This window comes from Salminus brasiliensis, chromosome 16 (assembly GCF_030463535.1).
Source record: "Salminus brasiliensis chromosome 16, fSalBra1.hap2, whole genome shotgun sequence".
Classification (NCBI taxonomy): Eukaryota; Metazoa; Chordata; class Actinopteri; order Characiformes; family Bryconidae; genus Salminus; species Salminus brasiliensis.
In genome coordinates this window covers 8,417,562-8,439,944 of record NC_132893.1, presented here as the reverse complement: position 1 = coordinate 8,439,944, position 22,383 = coordinate 8,417,562, and the positions used below count along the sequence as shown (strand labels likewise).

Below are 22,383 nucleotides of genomic sequence, written 5' to 3'. Positions count from 1 at the left end.
AATTCGCTTCAGGCATTTTCACAGACGCAACCGGCACAGACTCACAAATGCACAAAAAAATAACAATAAAAAAATCGGTCTATCCGTCAGACACTGTGATCACAAATCTGCCTCTGCTCATTATCTCAAACCAAAAAAAATGGGCGTGAAGCAACGTCAGCTGACTGGAGATCAGACAGAAGCTTCAGAGAGATGCTGCCTTGGTCTGTGGGATGCATGTTCGCTCGCCTGTTTGCTGAGAAAAATGGCAGTGGTGGGAGGATGGTGTGCTTCTGGAAAAGGAGCAGTCCTGTCAACACCTTCCAAATAAGGGCCTGCGCTCATAATCCATGCAGCCCAAGCCCACCAGGCGGCCAATCAGCGCTGATTACAGATGGAGGAGAGAGGGATGGGGTGGCCGAGGCATGCCTACCGTCTGCTGATGAGGCTGGGGTGGGTGGTGGTGGTGGTTGGGGTGGGGTGTGAAGGCCTTGGGGACTGCTGTTTTAATTCTCTCCCAGCCCACCTCTTAGCTCATGCACACTTAAAACAGTGCTATTACTCAGACAGATACAGTATAGCAGGCAGTTAATATGGACAGTACTGATTTTAGAGAGCTAATACTTTTATTTAAAGGGAAATGCTGTCAACATTTCTGCAGAATTAAATAGTTCAGTTTTATTTTAAGTGGTTTGGTGGGAAATGCACTGTTCTAGAGAAACTAATGCTACAATTCCACATGAAAATGAAATGAATGGCTTAATTTCACATGGTTTTCTGGTTCAAAACAGTTTTTAACCAACTTAAACACACATTTGTACATTTGGGCATATACAAAATAATACAATTTGACATTTGTCCAGGGGGGGTATTCCTGCCTTGCACTCTGTGTTTCTGGGTAGGTGCCGGACCAAACAGTAATAAAGATAAACAGAATAACAGTAAACATTAATCCTTTAGACTGTAATTTAGTGTATTAACAACTATCCACATTGCAAGCCATGTTTGAAGTCCTAATCCAGTACATACTTTGGCTAATCAATACTTAATTATCTCATTGTGCAGGAGGTAAAATTTAAGTCACTGGCTAAAGCTTCATTGTGGAGATGAGACACCAGTGTTCTTCAGCTCACAAATGACCAAAAACAGGAAATTCTCATTACTTTTCATTGTATTAATGCTAATATGTATTTATTATCCAAAAAACATCCCGGTACATATAAGGTTTCATGTCTGAGCTAGCCTAGGAAGACTGTAAAGACAATAGAGAGTTGATGTCTCTCCACTGCAGGCTATTCTTTCCCATATCCTTCATATGCCATCAAACTGAGACTACTAGCATACCTCTTACAATAATCTGCACAATACAAATCTCCTGGTTAAGATGTGGCTTTGCTTGTATTTTCTCCACTCAAATAGCTTGCATGTCTGTTGATCTTGGTACTGATCTGAATTGCAGATGAAATTCCACTTCCATCAAAGCTGAATTAGAGGCGGGCGACATTGATAAGACTTCCTCCCATTCGTCAACAAGAGCCAGCGTTATGAGAGCGGTGCGCCAGACACAACACGGCAGCATTCATATGGAGATTGAACCACCCTCAAACCTAGAATTCATCGAACCTTGCCATGGGCCTTTCATGTGGTCTACCTAGATGAACTCATTTGAAAAACAAATGCAGCCAGCGAATGAAACAAGGACCTTTAGTAAGCTTGCAACCCACGGCCAGCTTTATTGTACCACCTTTCACCTATTTGAATATGAGCCCGAGCCCTGCATGGTATAGCATGGCCACTGCCTAACCAGGAAAAGCAACAGAGCTCTTCTGTTACCTTTTGCGTCACTCTGAGCCATTTATGCAAAGTGAAGAAGCATGATACCTGTGAAAGAACAGATAGACTAAACCGTGGAAGTACATAAATACTCAACTTCAACCTCTGAGAGGTGAGGTGTGACTGAGAAGAGTTGAAAACAGCAGTGCCTCACAACAGGGCCAGTAGGGTTTGAGTTACACCTGCAAATTAGGATACAGTTGCTAGTTCCTCCAGGTGTGCTTCTTAAAATCACTTGAAACAAAGCTAGTGGAAGCACACAGTGCAAAAAATTATATCTTAGCCTTATTTCGAGATTATCTACCCACAAAAATAAGCAAAAATAGTTGGTAATAAATTGAATAATTCTATAATGTTCTTATGAAAATGTGAAATTTGAATTGATTACAGATGATTTCACTTGCTTAAATATTTTGTTTTGCAGTGCAAAAGGTAAAAGGTTCCTAGTCACAAGTGTGTGTTTCCACTGCCACGGATGGGTAAATGTGGAGGTTAAATTCAATGGCTATAAGGATGAGCTTGATCTTAATCAATCACATCTGCCCATTATAATGTAAATATGTATTTAAGTTGAGTTCCAGAATTTAATTGGTTCAGTGAGCCGCAGTGAAATGTTATAATATATATGTATATATATATATATATATATATATATATATATATATATATATATATAATGTTATATAATAGATATAACGCACTGATATAGATATACCTATGATTGAGCACATTGACTGATTTATTATTAAACTGGAATTTTTGCATAGTTAAATGGATAATTAAAGGTGTTAACAAAGTCATTCAGATGGGTCTGGTGTAGCAAATGATTTTATTTTTTAAAGTTTTTGACTACACATTTTAATTTATTCATGGTGGAGTGCTACACAGAGGGTGCGGAAAGAGAAAGTAATGTTTTCAGACTTCACGGGTCATTTTACATAGTAAATAAAATGGCTGTGTTTGTCTTGAAGATATCACAACCTGTGTTTTTCATTAGCACATCTAATCACTCTGCATAACTTTGATTGCATCTTACAAACGAAATTATGGTGACATCATTACTTAATCACTAAATCAAGTCTTTGGACATTATTCGTTAGCCAAGCATCTCCCATTGTAAAGAAAAGAAGCACACATCAGATGTCAAATGTGTCTTGGCTGATGTACTGAATGTCTCTGGGTGAGTGATAAATCATGTTCATTTGATTGTTTGCTGACCTATTCCTGTACTCCTGTAACTCTAAGTACACTGTACATCTCATTCTGTGAGACTGTGACATCAATTCCACTACACTTCCATCCAATATCCAATGTTCCTGTACATTTGGTGTTGTTGGTGCTATTGTAGCCCATCATACCCTGACCTTAAACTACGTCAGCAGCTCACAATGAAACAATGGAAGAGAACAGAGTGTTTGTCATGCTGCAGCTGATTTGTGGGGGCACTGGGCCTCAGTGGTTTACTGGGAAAGGGTAGTGCTGGTGTGCTTTCTGGAGGAGGCAGAGGTTGAGGCTGTGTGTTGGGTTCATCTGGAGTTTTGGTGGCTTTGATTAGAGAAATCGTCTGCGTCTTTGAGGGCATAAGCGCATGGCGTTTCAGTATTTGTGGTTCAGACTTTGAAGCGCCACAGGGTGTGTGGAAGTGGCTCCTTCTTACATGGCAGTCCATACAAGACCCAGTGCCTTTCAGCGCTCTGCTACCGTTTTTCTCCCTCTCTCTGCCTCGTCTTACTTTTGCTTTGAGATTGAATCCAGGCACCAAAAAGCCACCAGCCATACAAACCACTGGGTGTGGCATTTGATGGAGTTTTAGTGGAAATGGAGGAAACTGCTTGCCCAGTGCAGAACCACTCTGTTAGTCACTAGTTCTTAAATCACAGCCTGGCATACTCTACCAACAGCAGGCCTACACATACGGTTAGGCAAGGTAAAGCCATCCTTCATGACTTAACACTGAAAACCCCTGCTAGCCCACTGTGGACGAAGTTACAACTCTTCAGACAATCAGATGTAACTGCTGTTTCACTGCTGAAAATGAAATACATGACATATCAGGCCAGATTCTTAAAACCTAAAAACTGATTTTCCAACCTCACTGAACATTTTTTAAGTTTTATGGGTTTCAGGTTTTCAGGTCAGAGTATCTCTTCACATGATGTTCTAGGTTTCATGGGGTCTCATTATAGAGAGAGCTAAGATTGTTTAGAATCATTCTGGTATTAAACATGTGGTAATTTTCTTATATGCGGCTATGTAGGCCAATTTAAGAATATATGCAAAAGTAACCATAAAGGCTTAACAAAAGTATAGGTTAGTGTGAAAGCAAAATTCAAGGACAATGATAAAATACTAAATTTTACTTTTTTAAAATACTAAATATTTTTCCAATATTTGATGTAACGAAGATGCACTCATGTAAACCACAAGGCTCCATTGTCATAGTCTGAGGTAAAATTATCCAGTCCTGGCCATTAATACCCTGAATTTTAGAGGTTGGTTTGGACATGTAAACATTTAGATCTATCCTCTGATTTCAGGCATGAAGGTTTTGCAACACTGGCTATTATTTGGTAGAACCAAAATATTTCTGAACCCAAAACAATAATAAAAATAAGCAGGTATTTGTAAAGTGAAGAACTTGATACACAAATCATGTTATAAATTCACACTATGATGGCATGCATGTACACAGGACTGCGCCTGTACCAGTTATTCATACAGCTCTTGTAAACGTCTTGCTTTAGCCCAGTTTCTCAGAACAACAGAAGAACTTTGCCAGACTATTGTTGGTATTGTTAGGTTAGTAGTAGGAACCAGTTCTTCACTGTTCTCTTACAGCCCCCTGCTAACAGTATTTACCTTCTCACTCATCATTAATTCTATTTAGTAATTTGTTGATGTTATCTAATACAATATTTTAGTTTGATGTAGCTACCATAGTCAACTTGCTCTTCTAGCCTAGTTTACTGTTTTTGGTAAATCAGCATGCAGTGATTTAGCACTGCCCATTCACCTGAGCTTCAACCTTGACTGCATTTTAAATGAGGCACAGAGCAGGGCAACCAGTCATAACAGTGGCCATTTACAAAAGAGATAAGGAGAGGTCAGAAAATGTAAAATAATTAATTATGGCTTCTGATTTATAAAAACCAACTGAGCATCATAAGTGGACAACAAAGAAGAATGGGAGAGGCACTTTAAAGCTGCTGAAGTTGATGTTTTTAATTAGTCTGGGCGTGGGGATGTTTGTGGTATGCCACTTTTTGAGCTTATCACGGTAACATCCATATCATACCTCCCACTCCTAGTCGATGCCAAGGCAGCGTCATTCAGAACTCTGAAGGTTGAGCTTGTTCAGAGTGTGTTGTAATGAGCTATAAGGAAGATCTGACCTAAGATGTTATCGGCTATCTTTACTGGCACAGGCATATGAGAAGAGGCCCTACAGCAGTAATGAGGGCTGAATCAGAGAACTGAGGGTTGAGGGTAATCCTTTTCTAGTGGTCTGTACAAGTCTCACCTCTGAGTCACACCCACACTGAATCATCATATGGCCACACACTTAGTGTGAATGATATCCATACAAGAAATCAGCAACTGCCTCATGCTCTGTTATTATAAACGTAAATGAAAGCACTGAACAGGAGGGATGGTACTGGCCTTAGGCCAGTCATGATGACTATTCTTTTAGGACAATATATTGTCCCAGAAATTACTGCAATATTATTGTGATGTTATTGTCATTATAAGACCTTTTTTTGCCACTGACACCTCTGGCAGAAAACAGAACAGCGCAGCAGGCTAAAATAGTGGTGAAGTTCAATCTAATGTAAACAAACTTCAGTAAAAATGATCAAGGTCATGTTTATACATATTGTATGATAAATCGATAACGTAATTATCATGACAGCTCTAACTGGCCTAATGCTTAAGAGCAAACCTCGCTGACCTTGTCTGTCTCTCTGTCTCTCTGTCTCTCTCTCTCTCTCTCTCTCTCTCTCTCTTCCCACCTCTCAGACCACTGCAGGATTCCATTTGTTGTGTTTCCATGGCGACCGCGAGCGTGTAGGATCCTGCTTAGGCCCGCTTGTCTGCTCAGTGACAGAAAGGGCATGTTTGTTGCCATGCGCGTCTGCGTGTTTGCGCTTGTGTGTTGGTATTCTGTTTATCAGCATGCAGTTCGGCGGTCCGGAGCTTTCGGTGCATGCTCGGTGCGCTTTAATGACAAACATGAGACGGGTAGAGGGGCGATGGAGCAGCAATGCGTCTGATTGGTCGATGGCCACTCTACAGGTTTTCCTGTGGTAGTTCCTTGCCACTGGCAGCCAATAAATTGCATTGACAAATGGGCTATAGTTAAAGGTCTAGAATATCTACTTGAGTAATTCTTGAGGGCTCTGGTCCATCTTAATTTTTGGAAACAAAAAAGCAATCATTTTATTTTAATCATGTCAAGACTCTGTTTACATGGTTTAAGGTAAAGACTTAATGATGGCCAAAACTGAGCTTATATAGAATTCTGATATTTTATATTTATTTGAATATAGGCACAGTGCTTCAGTATTTAGTGTTTTTCCATATTCACTAGCAATCTCTACTGATGTCTTATGGCCATAATAATTGAAAAACAGCAAGTAGTTTTAGAAAGCAATGCATTTAACTTTAGATTCTAGACAGTTATAGAATGGTAATAATAGGTATAATAGGTAATAATGGTGAAATTGAAAACCTGTCATTACCATTACAACCAGTTTTGTGTCTGTAATGACATGTCGATAAGGGCAACTCAGGGTATACGGGGTTAAATTATTCTATGTTATTTAATTCATTTAAAAAAATCCTGCTGTGAGCAATACATATATTTATTAAATATGATACAAAATACAAGCTATATATGTAAATAATTGTCTGGCAATTATTTAATGGCTTAAAAGGGTTAAACAAATAATACATAAATAAAACATACATTAAATAAGCCCCCTTGGTGGCTAGGTGGCCCTTACCAACTGCTTATGGTGCTACCGCTTATAGCTAAAAACAGCTACATCTGTAACCCATGCTAAAACTTTAGCTAGTATATTCTAGTATTGTACTTCATAGCAGGAAATGATGCTCCAGACTGGTTCGGTTCAGTTGATTCATACATTCTAATGTTCTACTTTTACTGTATTAATCCCCCCAGTTTCCCAAACGCCCTGCATATGCTGTCCTCAAACTGAGTCAATAAATCAGCCTTAATCCGAATGACCGAACAGCCAGGTCATACTTTACAGTACAGTGCAGCAGGTAAACAACTACTACCTGTAACACATGTGGGCCAAAAGTGTCTAAACAGTGGATGTCTAAAGTTGTGCAAATGTCCTGAAATGCTGTTTAATTGATGAGAAGCGTCCGCTAGCTGTAAGCGTGAGTGCGTGAGTGATAACGATGGGCAAGGCGGGTGTTTTGCTTTATGCATGCCAGCACCAGAGGCCACAAGTCTCCAGCCTCCAGAAATGAACAGGTTGTCTGGGTCTGTGCTAGATAATGACGCTTTCACGACATTACTAATGTTTCCAGATAGAAGCGACGCACTGGGCACGTAACCCAGCTTATCGGTTCCTAGAAAGCACTTCTCCTCTCCTGTGTTCATCAGCAAAGCGTAATTGTGTTAACAGCTGCATTACATAATCGGGCTCTGAGTAAACATAGTTTGCATTTCTTGGATAAGGCTTGCAATGCCACTGCACTTTTATTACTGTGTCAAGACCACAGCTCAGCTGATCGATGACGAAGGCTCACGGGGGAAAAAGATGAGAGCGAAGAGCACTGGCGTTTTGTTTTCTGTACAGTGATGAACTTCCATACTTGCTGTTTATCTTTGGTTTGACTTTGGTGTCAACATTTATAGAGGTGTTTCACATCTATTATACCACAGTTAGTTCAGACCTCGCTATGAGAAGCATTCTACTAGTGGCAATATTTTAACTCTGTGATGACCTAGTCACACTTAATGTGCAGCAGTTAGACCGCTGTGCCACTCTAGAGCTGTGAAATAACATGACATACAAACACAATTCTAATTAAATTTACCTATACATTCTTTCTTGGACACAGACATATACATAGAAAGGTTTCCTAGCTCTGGAATGGCACAACTGTCTAAGTAACTGTGCTTGTCGCGAGACCTAAGACATCTAACCCTAAGCCTAGTTCAAATCCCATCAACACCACAGCCCTCCAAAGTCAGGAAACAAACAGTGAACAAATTGAAGGGAAGGAGCACAGACTAAACATCTTACGCAATATTTAATCCATTTCAGATACAGTGTATTCACTAATGTTTTGTGTTAGGTGAATTTTTGACTAAATTCAGTTATAATTTAGTTAGTTAACTCAAATAAACACTCTGTAATCAGTAACCGTATCACTTTAAGTTGGCATGACTTACGTTTTATACCATGTAAAGCAACACAAGCTGCAAAAATAGATGCCATTACAAACATTAAAGCTCTTCGTATCATGCCGGTTTTGGGGGAAGGCCTGTGTCTCTAACTAAACTAACCAAATAATTAATGACTAAAACTAATCTATACAGCAGAAAACAACAGAAGGTGTACGACCCTTCCTCAGCTTTTGAATGCAGCAGCACTCTAATCAGTCTTCCTGGGGTGCCACTTTTTATTAAGTGTCTCTAATAACAATATTAATAACTGAACTGCCCATGTTAACAATCCATGTAATATCAATGTAACATAACTGGTGATGTTATGTTACACATGTGTTATTCCACAATTACACATGTGTATTAACTTCAGTTTTGACTTTTGTAATTACACAAATCTCTATAAAAGCTGTAACAGGAAATGCAGCAGTTCAAATATTACAAGTATAACAAGTTACATGTATAATCACATAAGAGAGAATATTATGTTATAGCTTCAGATACACTTGAGTAAATGCAATGCATCCAAACTAAACTGACACAAGCTGACACAAAGTCTACTGTAGTCTACTTGCAATGATAAAGAGATCAACATTAATTACACTGTTGCTGTGGGTTGCTGCTCAATTATTAATGTGTAATTACACAGTTATTAGACGCACTTAACCCCTTAATGCAGAAAGGCTATTCTTTGGTAAAAAAAATAAGAATACACACACATAAAAGGTTGTTGTGCTACAGAGCTACTGCTCTGTTTGTCTATGGCACTTGGCCTTCCTCTAATGCGTTACTGCAATAAATAATCTGCCGATTCTTAGAAACTAGCGAAAAATAAATTATTACAAATTTTGATCCATTAATCATCACTCAGTACAATAATAGCAAACAGCTAAACAGTGCTAAGTATGTGGTGACAGAAGAATGTTTCTGTTTGATGCTAGCGATAGCTTATCTAGCAAGCTAACAGCTACATAGACTAGGTGGAACAATTAATACAATTCACAATCCAGTTTGGTAAAATACAGTGGCATCTAGATTTTATCCAATTTTCAATACAATTAAAATATGAATTATTGAACACTACAAACACACAATTATATTATAAACAAGTATATTATACTACTGCGCTAACCACAAGTTAGCTCTGAGCTCCTACACACTAACAAGGACTGCGCTTATTCTCTCTGCTTTCAATATTTCTCAGAGGAGGGATGGTCTGTCTTTGTTGTTGGGTTGCTTGTTTAATTTTTATGCAGAAACTTGGTGCAGTATAAAAACTATTTGAATACTAGTAAAATATATGTATATATAATGTATTTCATTATATATTTTTCATAGCAGAAAAATATGACATATCGGCAGTTCCCGTATCAGTGCATATCTAGTTAAAATGACAGCTGGAATGGAACCCCCTTGGTAATACTCTATTTGACAGTCTGTCAAAGTTGATACTGCCCAACCCTACATACCTCTGTGTCAATGTGTGAGAACAATGTATGACCTTCAGTCCAGGATATGGGGCCTCCTCTCTCTATCCCTTTTCTTTATCCTTTTCTTTTACTCTCTCTTTCAGCCCCCATCCCCCACTATGTTGGGTGGCTCATGCCCAACCTTGCACTAACCACAGTAAACAAAACAGGACTTCTGCAGCACAGTTATTTACTTTATATCACTGCACTGAGCACAATGCAACATTCAGCTACAGCAAAACTGAAGTCAAGCCAGCCGGTCACGCCAAATGACGATGCCCAGTAAACACCTAGAGGTGACTTCCAGAGAAACTGCTATCTGTGAAAATAGGTGAATAATGCAAATTGTGCCTGTGACGATGCCTACGTATTACAAAAGGTCAAATGCAGAGGCCAAAGAGGATGACCACCAGTTGGTAAGACGGTCAGTTACTCACGGGGCATCACAATCATCCTGTCTTGTTTTCGTTTCAGACGGCAGCACGTTCACAAAGAATGCTGAGGATGAACCCCCCCGCCTCCCCCGAAGCTGTAGTGGAGCAGGCTGCGTGATGGAGAATCCTAACCAAGCCTAACTCACCTCCTACACGTAGCATGTAGTTTGTATACATTTGCCTGACATGGCATCCCTAGAGTGGTCAACCTGGGTCTGCTTGATAAGTCTCAGCCAGCCAGATGTCCACCACTGCTAAGACGCAGACTTTACCTGCCGTTCCCCGGCTGACAGTATTACTGTTAACTCTGCAGATGCCAGAATGTACCATTACAAAATGTTTTACACTAGTTCTACATTGATGATTGATCTTGCATGCACCAACTTTTGCACCAATCAGACTCTATAATCAGTGTATGCGGATGACACTAACCAACAAAATCAGAATCAAACAAAGCTTATTGACCATGTACATGTACATGTGTTACAATTGCCTCATTCATAAAGCCATTTTAGCTCACTTCAGGTAGCCTGATAAACATATAGGGGGAAAAAATGTAAATATATGAAAAGACACAGTGTATGTGAATGGAATGGACCACCAGAATCAGAATCAAATCAAGCTAGATTACCATCTAAATAAACACTCACTGTTTGGCCACAACAGGCCACATGCAACACAATTCATATGCCCCTTCTATTAAAACAGAGGGAAGACCGAGTGTATATGAATGGCACTGGCCAACAGAATCAGCATCAAGTTCACCATATACTTTATATTAGGAATCTACATGACATTATCACATAAGTATTTACAGAAGCCTATTCCAACAACCGTCATAAAATCATTTCACCTCAGCAAGTGTTATGACAACTTGAATGTTTATTTAGGTTCATGTCATGTCATGCTGTCATGGAAGGCTTAGGTAGGTGACAGGTAGCCTAATGAACATATAGGGAAATACTAAATAAACATATTAGGCATGGATAGCATGGACCACCAGCATCAAAACAAGCTTAATCGCCATTTAAATTAATTAAATGTATTAGGGATCTTTCTCAATGTTTGACACCAGGCCACAAACAGCAATATGCATATCCATATTTTGCACCATTAATAAAAATAGAGGGAATACCCAGTGTGCATAGGGATAGCACGAACCCTTGTATGGAAAAGGCCGACTTACCTTGTTGGAGGCCATCTCGCTGACAGAGTGCCTGGTTTGCAGGGTCTCCAGCTGGTCCAGGCACCAGTCTAGCTCCTCCAGCGTCTCGGTGGCCAGCTTCTGGTAGGCCTCCTCTGGGGGGAGACAGGGAAGGGGGTGGTCAGTTTTGAGACGTTTGATGGGGCTAGCTGAGGCTTCGCACGCATCCTCCTCTTCGCCGTTGTCATACACAGCCATGTCGGGGTGTCCAGAGTGCACACATGGGTTACTCTTCATTGCTAGGAAGACAGAAAGCCCCCCTGCTTATGAGGAAGAGAAAGGGCTTGTGGACCAAAAGATGGTACTGCTCCTGGCCCTGGGAGACCCCGTAAAAACTCCTTAAGTCCACAAGAGTGTCCGGAGGAAAAGGGCGAAAGAAGGAGTCACGCTGGTGAAGGTCCAGCAGCGTAGAGCTCCTGGTCTACAGGGCAGTAGAGCGCCATGCTCCAACTGTATACGAAAACACAAGCATGCGTGCACCAAATCCGTTCGGAATCCTCTCTCACTGATCCCGAGCCAGATGTGTCCCTGCCTGGCATACCAAATCCACATCCCAGTGCGGGATTACGGCCAGGCTCCGGCAGGGCTCCATAGGAACTTCAGTGAAGGAAACAGCTCTCACCTTCCAGCCATGCGCTTCTGCTTCAACAAAAGCAGCAGAGCTCCCTCCTCCTCCTCCTTGCACCTCCTATCCTCCTCAGTCTCCAGCCAGCCCCCCCCCTCCCCAGCTAAAGACCCACACTCCCCCCATATGTAGCAGTGGCAGCAGACTGATGAGCTTCTCTTCAGATATCTCTAACTGATATTAGGACACACAATAAACAAATCCCACAAAAAGTAGCAACGGTGCTGTGGCAACAGGAGCTGGAGCCTAGCGGCACCTCGGCCACGGCAACATGACTTAGGAAAGCATTGCTTTACACAAACATAAGCGGCTTCCTGTGAAACCACAAACCTAAAAGAACTGGAGAGCACGACGCAGGGAGAGAGGAAAGAGCCGGGGCGGACTTCATGGACTGGAGCTCGGCTGTCAGCAGAAAAAGGAGCCTTGTCTGTGTTACAAAGCTGCTTAATAATGTAAGCATGACCCTGAAGTCTGGTTATGACCCAAATCCTGTATGAACTTGCTTTATATACATTTGCTGCACTGAAAAACACAATAATGCACAGGGTTAACATCAATGTGCATCTTATTTATGAATAATTACAAAATGAATCCTCATTAGTCAGTAAAATATTATTAAAAGCCACCAAATACATTTGTTACACTGAAAAACACAGTACAATACATTGGATTAAGTCGAACGTGGATATCATTTCTGTATGAATAAAATCTTTCACAATATTAAACATATATAGTCCTTATCAGTCAAGATCAAATAAATACAAAATATTCAAGGCACAACATATACAAGAGTTTTGACACACATGTTTTGTGGTACAAGAGAGAACATACTTCTGATCATTTTACCACATAATTACTAATTATTTGCTAAATGTTTATTATTTATATTGGGAACAATTCGGATTGAAAATGTGGCGTGTACAAAGCCATAGCACATTTTGCACGTTAAGTTTGCAAATTGTTACATTTAGCAAATCAATAGTTAGATCAATAGCAAATCAATCAGGTTGTGCTCTAAAATGTACAGAGAAATGACATAAACCATATATCAGTGGTCAGTAGTCAGAATGTGTTGTTGAAGGACACAGTTAAAAGAACACAGGTTTGGGTGCTGATCTTCTCCATGATCTCCAGACACTAAATAGATGTGATCAATTCCACCAGCAGCTTACCTGAATTACTTTAATGAAGGACTGATTAGATAAACTAGGTGTTTGATTAGAACTGTAAATACTGATCTGCATAAGGAAGAGCTTTAGAAATGGTAATCTAACACACTAACACATCAAATCATTATTTCTTATTACAGTATTTATTGTTTTTGTATATAATCATATTTGTTCTGATGTTTTACACCATACTGCACAATTACAGTCAAGATTAAGCCAATTATAAATGTGTGGGTTTACTACTTTGCATTGTAAGTAAAACGCACAGTCAAAATCAGCAGTACAGCAAATGCTAACCTATAGCATTGCTCTTACAGCCTTCAATACTGAGGCCAGGCTGTCAACCTTTACATAGAGTAGAAATGAATACCTCAGAGAAGTTAGTCTGGGGGGAATGACTACACATTGAAGGTGAGTTGGGAGGGAAGACAGGCCTGGTATGTACATGGATGGTGCCAGGAGCCAGTGAGAAAGGTGTGAGTTTCACTCAGAGGTTGTATTGCACACTATTCATCTGACAATGGCAACAGCCTAAACTCAATTATTACAAGTTGATTCAACTTAAAGATCTGGACAATTATCACAAAAAATCACCTAATTTTAAAGTAATATGAGTAATATGTGAGACATGTCCAGTTTTACATACAGCCATAGCTCACAGTGTCATGTTCATTTGACTCATTGCAATATTAAACTAACTAAATTACTTAAAGGCAACTCACAAACTCTAGTTTGCCAAACTCTAGTTAAACTTTTTTATAAAACATTTTTAATAGTTTAAAAAATGTTCCAAAACTCCATGAGAAAGCTTATATTTCTCCAAACCATGGGACCTTCACATAAGCATCACAGCTTCAGAACAAGCTTCAGAACAAGAAACATTAACATATGATATATGATACCATATTATAGGATAAAAGGGTCATGTGACTTCTTGAATGTCGTAGCATCATGTTCAACAAAACCTACACACAAAAATAAAGGTGCTACAAAAGGTTATTTAAGTAATGCCATAGAAGAATCATTTTGGGTCCAATAAAGAAGCATTACTAAAGAAATGTATCAGTAGTCAAATACATTTAATCAAACTAAAAATGGTTCTTCTACAGAATCACTCAAACACCATTTGGTAGAATCTTTATTTTTTAAAGTGTAGCAATTTACATTATGTAGGTCTTACAGATTAACCCGTAGAAGTCAAGAACCCACCGTCCACTACTAAAATGAGGCATCTGCATGCATCCTATCAGAATTAAGTGGGTGGAGGAAGGGGTGGGGCTCCTGTCACTATGATGTTGTTTTTTTTACATCAATTCTGAACAGACCAAATCAGAATGTCTGTACACATATAAGTGTGCTATATCTTTGCCTGGATAGTTCTCATTTAATAAGCAGATAAGTTGTTCTTATGAACTGTTTTTTTTTTATTTCCTACCAGACCCAGTAGGGGGCACTAGTACTTACAGAACTAATAAGCTGTTCTGAGCAGTAGAACACACATTAAAATCCTTCACATCTGTGTAATCCTTTACATCTATGCTAACAGATACCATAGAATACTTGTTAAAATGATGAAATCTTGTATTTGGTACTGTAATGGTTAAATGTACAGAATGGATTAGGTTTAAATTTTCAAGCCGAATAGAAAGTAGCAGGTACCATGTATTTTGTCCAAATATTTAGAGGTACACACCATTTCAGAATGTTATCATTATTATTATTATTATTATTATTATTATTATTAAAATCTTATAAAAATCAATACAGCACAAACAGTGTTATTCATCCCTAAGATAGATTACTGTCATTGTGATAAAGCACTTGGATTCACACAGTGTTAAATGGTGCCGCTGTGGACCTGTGTATCCAATCCACAACCTTGTGATAACCCCAACAACCCTGCACTCTAACCACTGAGTCACCACTGCCCCAGAGTATGGAAGCATGAACAAAGGTCTCCAATGTCGGGGTCATGCCAAGTCATTCAATTTCAAGCTTCGTAGAGCTCATTTAAGGGGTTATCTCTGCTTTTAAACATGGTGGTAGGTCATTTGAGATCTTTAAGACAACACAAGGGTTAACAGAACTACTTATTGCATCGATTTCTCGAACTGTCTGTGTGCAATTACACAAGCACATTAAGCACTTCCCAAAAGCGCTTGCTGCAGAATATGCTCAACAGACTCCTAGTGAAGAGATCCTTGTGAAATTGCGGCTGATGAGAGATTGCTTTACGCAGGTCTGGTGACCATGTAATTTTCGATAAAGCTGCAGATCAGATAGCTTTGCTCCTTTGCTCCTTCATGCCCCAGCAAGGACAGAGTTGAAAGGTCCAGGAATTTTTACTTTAGACCTAATCAGAATCACTGAATGTTTGTTCTCAGAGATGCACTGGTGGATTATAAGAGAGTGAAGCGTTGTGGATTATGAGGAATCCTTGTTAGGAAATGGTACAGCAGTTTTTTTAGGGGGGGGGGGGGTCATAATCTGGGATTATGATAGACGGTTTTGCTTTTTCAACCCTTCCTCACAACCTGCTGTAGAGTACGCTCTGCACTCTAAAGAAAACAAACACCTGGAAAAGAAGCTTCTTTCACTGCCGGCTTTCACAAGAGTCAAACGAGATTGTGTTAAAATACAAGAGTAAATCATTCAACAGGTCGGCTGTGCGTACGTGCGTGACCGATATGGGACGTGCTGCTATTGTTTTGCTGCAGCCTTTTGACACACACACACAGTGTGAATTTGGACATGCGTATGTATGGAGGGATTGGTTTACCAGAAATAAGTGAGAAAGAAATGTACAAAGACACAAAGACGACACATTATGTGTCACTTTCTCTCCTCTTTCTCTGACCACCCCCTCCAACCCACCGCAACCACCTCCCACCCCAAAAAAAAGGCTGTGCAATCAATCGCTCAGGGGAGATTTCAAGAGCAGGGGTCCGCTGTCCTTGCTGACAACATCTCCTCTGACGTCAATGGCATTCTTCTCGTGTTTAGTGCGCCACCAGAGGCCAGCCCCACAGAGGCTGCTCCGGCTGAGCGCAGGGCTGGGCTGCTCATAAACTCTGGACTGGACTACCTGGGAGATAGGGAGACAGGAGCACCTGGAACTGGAGCAACTTTATCAAGCCTTATGGCTGCTTTTACAAGAAAGGGTCTCGTCAAAAAGTCAAGTTTGGTGTCCCAACTTCTTACTGCTTCTTTAGTTTTGAACTGGAGCTACAAAGCTAACAAGTACTGGAAGTGTATGTACACCAGTTAGAACTGCAAAACAGCAGGCCTACATCATCACTCACTTGCCTCAACCCTTAAATATATTACAGCTGTCACCCAAAAACATATCACCATTTGTGCAATTGTTCACTTTTGGACATAATGCTGGCAAACATGTTGCAATATGTTGCAAACATTGACATGTTGTGTCAAACATTTATGATGACCAATAGAAATTCTCCAAACCAATTTGGACTAAAATAATTTTATATTGACTTCCAGTGAAAGCTAAGATGTTTTTTACCTTCTCCTGTAAAGCTAATAATGATAATATTAAGAAGAAGTATAGACAAAAGTGGCTTCTGCATGTCTTTTTATGTTTTTGTCATTGCAATAGATGACACAGAGTCAAAAAAGCAGAGAAGCAGGTCTACTTGAGACTGAAAATTAGAATGAAAAGCTGCTTATCTGAGCAGTAAGTGTTGATTTGCTTATTAAAACACTAATATTAGAATAAATAATAATAACATTCATACAGAAAGCAGTGGTTTTACATCACTGTGATCATTATAACATCTCCAAAGCTCTCCTCTCGGGAGTCTAGTATTATTTATACATATCGTCCAACACCTGGTTTGGTTCATCTGTGCTTAATGATGTTAACCCCTTAAAAAGCATATAGCTCGCCGGGGGGAGGGGGGGGGCAAAGTGTTCTATTACCAGTTTGTACAGAAGTCCCTGTAGTTACTGAATAATACACCTTAGTGTGTAATAAGCCTTGGAGTGTTAAGAGGTTAAATCAGGTGAGCTGGTGATGGAACTAAACACATAAATGCACTGGCTAAATCTGGAACCAAGCTTTGTTTTTCAGATTAGCTCACAAGATCTCTTTTTACTGGATTTCTGTTAATCAGCATCTGTGCTTTAAATCATGTGCTTAGGTGCCTAAACCACAGTATTGTATACAGCATGAACTATACTGTGTTGCTATATAAAACATAATGCTGCACCTTGTCCAATTAAACTGGACTTAATACACTCTTTGTAATGAAAGGTGAAGTTGGTCAGTATTTATCCAGCACTGAAAATACAGTACACGATAGGCTCAGAAAAGTATGTTGTGTATCATGAGACAGTATTCAACCTGATGTAATGAAATATTGTCATATTGCCCACCTCTAGGTTGCACACATAGCATGTGAACATCAAAGGTGAAGCTTACAGCTAAAGGCCGAAGCTAGCTTTTCCATCTCCCTAGGGGAAGCTGTGACGTCACCCTCAGCAGCCTAACACCTGTCTTCTCCCTCTCCCTGCCGTCACCACATCTCGCCAGATGCTCACTCCGGCCGCTATTCCCAACGTCGGGTTGCCAGGCAACCGAGTCCAGTTAGGAAGCAAGGGGCAGAGGACCTGGATATTTTTAGCAGGTGCTATTTATGGCACGGCCCATAATAAAATCAGTCAATGAGTATTGGCAGGTGCTTGTGAGAAATGCTGAGCAGTGATGGAGCCTTAGGGGGAACGCGTGTGAACAGCATTATTATTCAGATGCCTGCCGTTAAAATGGCTAAATATGGATTTCGGTACGAGGGCACTGGGAGTGCAGGTTTTCGTAGTTCTGCATGAGCTCTCCAGAACACCCAGATCAAATGAAACAGGACATGTGGACATGAGATTTCTTTCGACAATTCAAAGGGAAGCAGGGAGAGGAGAGTATCTTTGACTGACAGGCTCTCTCTTGAGTCGTGGCGAGGTGCTGACACACACTTTCACACGCTGATAACCTGCCTCTGACTGGAGAGGACACTTAGATAGCATCTCTGTGTACATTAGGGCTGCATGATATGGACAAAACAGCATACTGCAAATATGTTGCCACATATTCAACACCTTAAGGGAAGTTATTCATCATCATCTTTAATTTACGTGCAGACTGCACACAATGAAGATTTGGGAATTTATTGAATATTACAGAATACTAGTCATGCAATATCCAGTGCTGCAATAATGATCAAGAAACAATATTTAACAAATATTTATTGTGTAGCCCCAATGTGCACTGTTGGACAATATTTGGTGAATTTTTGCTGCTGTAAAATGTATTCATATTTGTATGTTTATATGTACTGTTGCAAAGGAAATAAGTCAACCCCCATTGCAAATTAGGTTTATTAGCTACAATTTCAGCTGTTTGCGATAAACCAACCAAACAAGAACTATTTAAAAAGCTCTTAATGGAATTGTATCCCATAGTCGCCGAGTGAGACGACTATGACAACCCTTCCAGACTCATCCAGAACTTCTTGTAAAGCCAATGCTTGGGATCACTGTCCTGTTGAAAGGTCCAATGCTTCAGCTTCCTCACAGAAAGCATGATTTATTTCCTCCTAGGCTTCCCAGAAACTCAATGAATTTCATCTATGAACTTGTGAACAATGCCCAACTGTAATTCTAGAAGCATTCAGTGTCTTTCCCTTGTTTATGCAAGGCAGTGATCTCTTCTCCGACCCTTTTGGACAACTCTCAACTTATATTTCTATATTCCATCTTTCTAACATGCAATCAAACGTCACAGTCAGTAGGCCTCTACCCAGTCCAGGTATTTGATGTGTTTTTTCCCAAGCACACCTGATGAAACCATTGAAGCCCTTGATTTGCCACCTTATTTACAAATGTGTGCTCTTATAAGAGTTTCTATTCAGGGTATGAATAATTCTGAGACTGCAGTATTCATTAAAAGTGGCATTTTATGTTGAATTTGGGGAAAACATTTGCTATATTAGCTAAGTTACTTAAACTGTTCTTGTTTGCTTAATTGCACCTGTATATATTAAAGATTACATTAAGAGCCACCATGCAGTTATAGGTATAGTTCACCGGTGTCCTTCCAAACAGAAATCTAAGAAACTGAGAAAGAGAAAACAGGCAGTCTGTCTCTCCCTCTTGGTGCAAAGTTGGAATGACGAGGGGCCCCAGAGCACAGAAATGAAGAATATGACATTTCAGCTAGAATTATTTACTTAAATGAAGATGACATTTCTTCTACATTTGACTTTCTTTTAATATATAACCCCGTTCAGAATTAGATTATTAAGAGTGCTCATAGTAAGGCAGAAGGGATCTCACCTGTGAAGGAGGCTTTTGAGAGAGGTGGTTGGTTACACATTGGGGATCGCCTGCAAAATGACCACATAATGAGAAGATTAGGGATTTTGCATGTTGATCACCCTTTTTCATGATCAATTATAAAAGCCAGTAATAAAATCTGAAAAAGAAAAGTAGTGTGCACTAAGTCCAATAATCCGTTTCTGTATATATTCATAGTTGGAGGTCAGTTACTGTGGCTGTAAAGATGATTGACAAATGAAAGGAAACCCTATGCTCATTATTCTGTCATTAATCATAATGCAGAAACTACTATGAATTATTTGGCAATAGCATAGTTTCTGGGGTGCCAAATATTTTTGTTTTATGGCCTATGGAATTGAAGTTACTGATGCAAGTTAATAAGAAGAACATCTCTTTCTTTATTCTTGTTTCTTTTGTTGTTATTTTGAATGGTGTATTTTGATTAAAATGTTAAAGAAATGTTTATTCTTTAAGCCTTACAGAAATCAGTTTATCATTAGCTCACACTATTCACAGATATTTTGACCAGGGGTGTTTCAACATTTGCAGGCCACTTTTAATCTTAGTAAAACTGAAGAAAAGAAAGAAATTATGATCTAATGAAATTATTAAGTATATTAACATCCTGCATTGTGCTTTCTCAGGTGACTAAGAATGTCAATACGTTGTGTGATCAGACTGTCAGCAAGAACAGCTCATTCACAACTACACAGAGAGAGATATTAGAGCAGAGCTGCAATGCAGAAACCCCTCATTACAAAGGCAAATCTTCGAGTTCAGTGGTGTGAAAACCACAGGCACTGATCTACAGAAATGTGGAAATGTGGAAGCAAGAGATCCGGTTAGATGAGTCATCCTTCACTATATTCTCAACAAGTGGGCCAGTGCATTTGTAGCTTACATTAGAGAAAGGTACAGGCCTGAACCAAACACTTAAACCCTATTTTGATGAGGATAAAAATGACAGTAAGTGTTTACCAGTAAATATAAATAACATTTATACAACAAGTACTAGTTTAACATCCCTGTGAGCTCTCCTCGGACAAGTCTAGCATTATTTCAGTTATCATCCCACATCTGGTTTGGTAAATCAGTGCTTAATGATGTAAAATAAGGTGCGCTGCTGTCCATGTAACTGAAAAAATCCATGCTGTGCTGGCTGGGGGTGTCAGGGAGAAATGTGAAACTAAGCTTGTTGTTCAAACTAGCTCAAAAGATCTCAAACACTTTCTTAAAAACGAGACATTCATGTTCCTTTTACTGTGTTTATGTTAATCTGCGTCTGTTTAAATGTGATCTGGAGTTTTTACTGTAAAAATCGATGACATACTTGCTTTGAAATAATGTGCTTAGGTGCCTAAACTGTTGCACAGTACTGTAAATCATACAACCTGGCACTTTCCGATCTTAATCTAGCACTAGATCTTCTTCTAGCTGAACACCAATGAGAGATTTTGACCACTAGCAATAGTGGTCAAGCAATAGTGGTCAAAACAATTATTGAAATGTCTTTTGAAATATGAGTATATTCTCCCTTTTTCCTTTAGGACATACAGCAAGGTGCACTGAAGCTGTTCTGGAAACTATATATGTTATATTGTTTGTTATTTTCCTCTTTAATTTGCCACCCATCTGTACTTTAGCACTGTGTAGATACTGAAGATACTGGACTCACTTATTTGAGGTTCTGTCTTGCTGCAAGTTGGTTAATGCTGCAAAGTTGTTTCTTACTGTTCTCAAACTGGCAAGTACCTGAAATAAAAGAAAGAAAGAATTAGAAACAATAAGCTGAGAAAGTGAGAGAGTTACACACAGGACAATTTCAGCAAAACAGTATTTTACTAATCAGGTTTACCTAAACTCAACATGGTGCCAATATTCTTAATCAATATGAACTTGCATTCTTACTCTCTCTATTTTGGCAGAATTGTGCTTTTTTAAAATAATAATTTGTATGTTTTTTACATTTTGTACTGCCAATTAACCCTTAGCACTAGCAATCTTCCAGACACTAGGAGGTGATGTGGCACTGCCAGGCAGCCGACATCTCCCCATCTCCGTTGAGTGCCTGGCCATAGTGGTACCGTGAGTTCAGCACAGAATAAAAGCAGTAATTCTGAACAAAAATTAATAATTGGACTAAACAAGGCACTAGCAAATTAACTCGCACTATTAATTTAGCAAATTAACTACATTAATATTACTGATGCAATGCTGAAAACAGTTCTGTAGCAGGTGTGGACACTAACCTGGGCAAACGGTGTGACAATCAGGTCGTCCCCATGACTGGAAGAGAGTGGACACATGCAGTGAATCAGCGGTTGGGCGTACAGGCACACTTTCAGTTCTGCTACGCTATGCTGTGAGGAGTGTAATGACGCTCCTCACATGTGCAATACAGCTACATGTCTGAAATGTGGCATGCATTTTGTCTCCACAAAAGAACCATATCATAGAGGGCAACAGGAGAATTCCCACCATAAATAAAAGTATAACACAAAGAGAGAAGAAACGTCAGGTAGGTTTTTCTTCTCCATAGACGGGGGTTGTGATATGGTTTGTCTGTGTGACAAGGGTCAGCAAAGGCGGGGGGGGAGCATGGCACGCTAGTCAGGCATTTCAGAACGTTAATGCTTTTTTAATGCTGGTGGTGTTAACTAGTACAGTAGGATGTGGAGGCAGACCCATAATCCGATGGGTGAACAAAGGCATTGATTTGCACATATTCTGAAGCTGTGGATGACAGCCCACTAGCAATACAGTCAATATTGCTAGTTACACTATTGGATTAGATCACAATTCTTCAGGAAAAGATTCCCTCTCTGATTTCGTACTGCCCATTTTGATTCTATTTGATTGGATTTTTACCAATACTCTCCCCAATTTAGCAATTCCCAC

The 22,383-nt window shown here is 39.6% G+C and overlaps 1 protein-coding gene across 8 annotated transcripts in view; it reads right to left on the bottom strand.

The window, feature by feature from the left end:
- Nucleotides 1-22,383, bottom strand: part of LOC140536649 (3',5'-cyclic-AMP phosphodiesterase 4D-like) — a 187,565-nt gene that overhangs the window by 12,522 nt on the left and 152,660 nt on the right. For all 8 annotated transcript variants that reach the window (XM_072658576.1, XM_072658579.1, XM_072658574.1 and 5 more), the window contains 4 exons: nt 21,735-21,771; nt 21,161-21,237; nt 19,483-19,532; nt 11,326-11,438 (listed from right to left, as the gene is read on the bottom strand). In XM_072658576.1, coding sequence (XP_072514677.1) covers nt 11,326-11,438; nt 19,483-19,532; nt 21,161-21,237; nt 21,735-21,771 — 277 coding nt within the window. The remainder of the gene's footprint in view (nt 1-11,325; nt 11,439-19,482; nt 19,533-21,160; nt 21,238-21,734; nt 21,772-22,383) is intronic.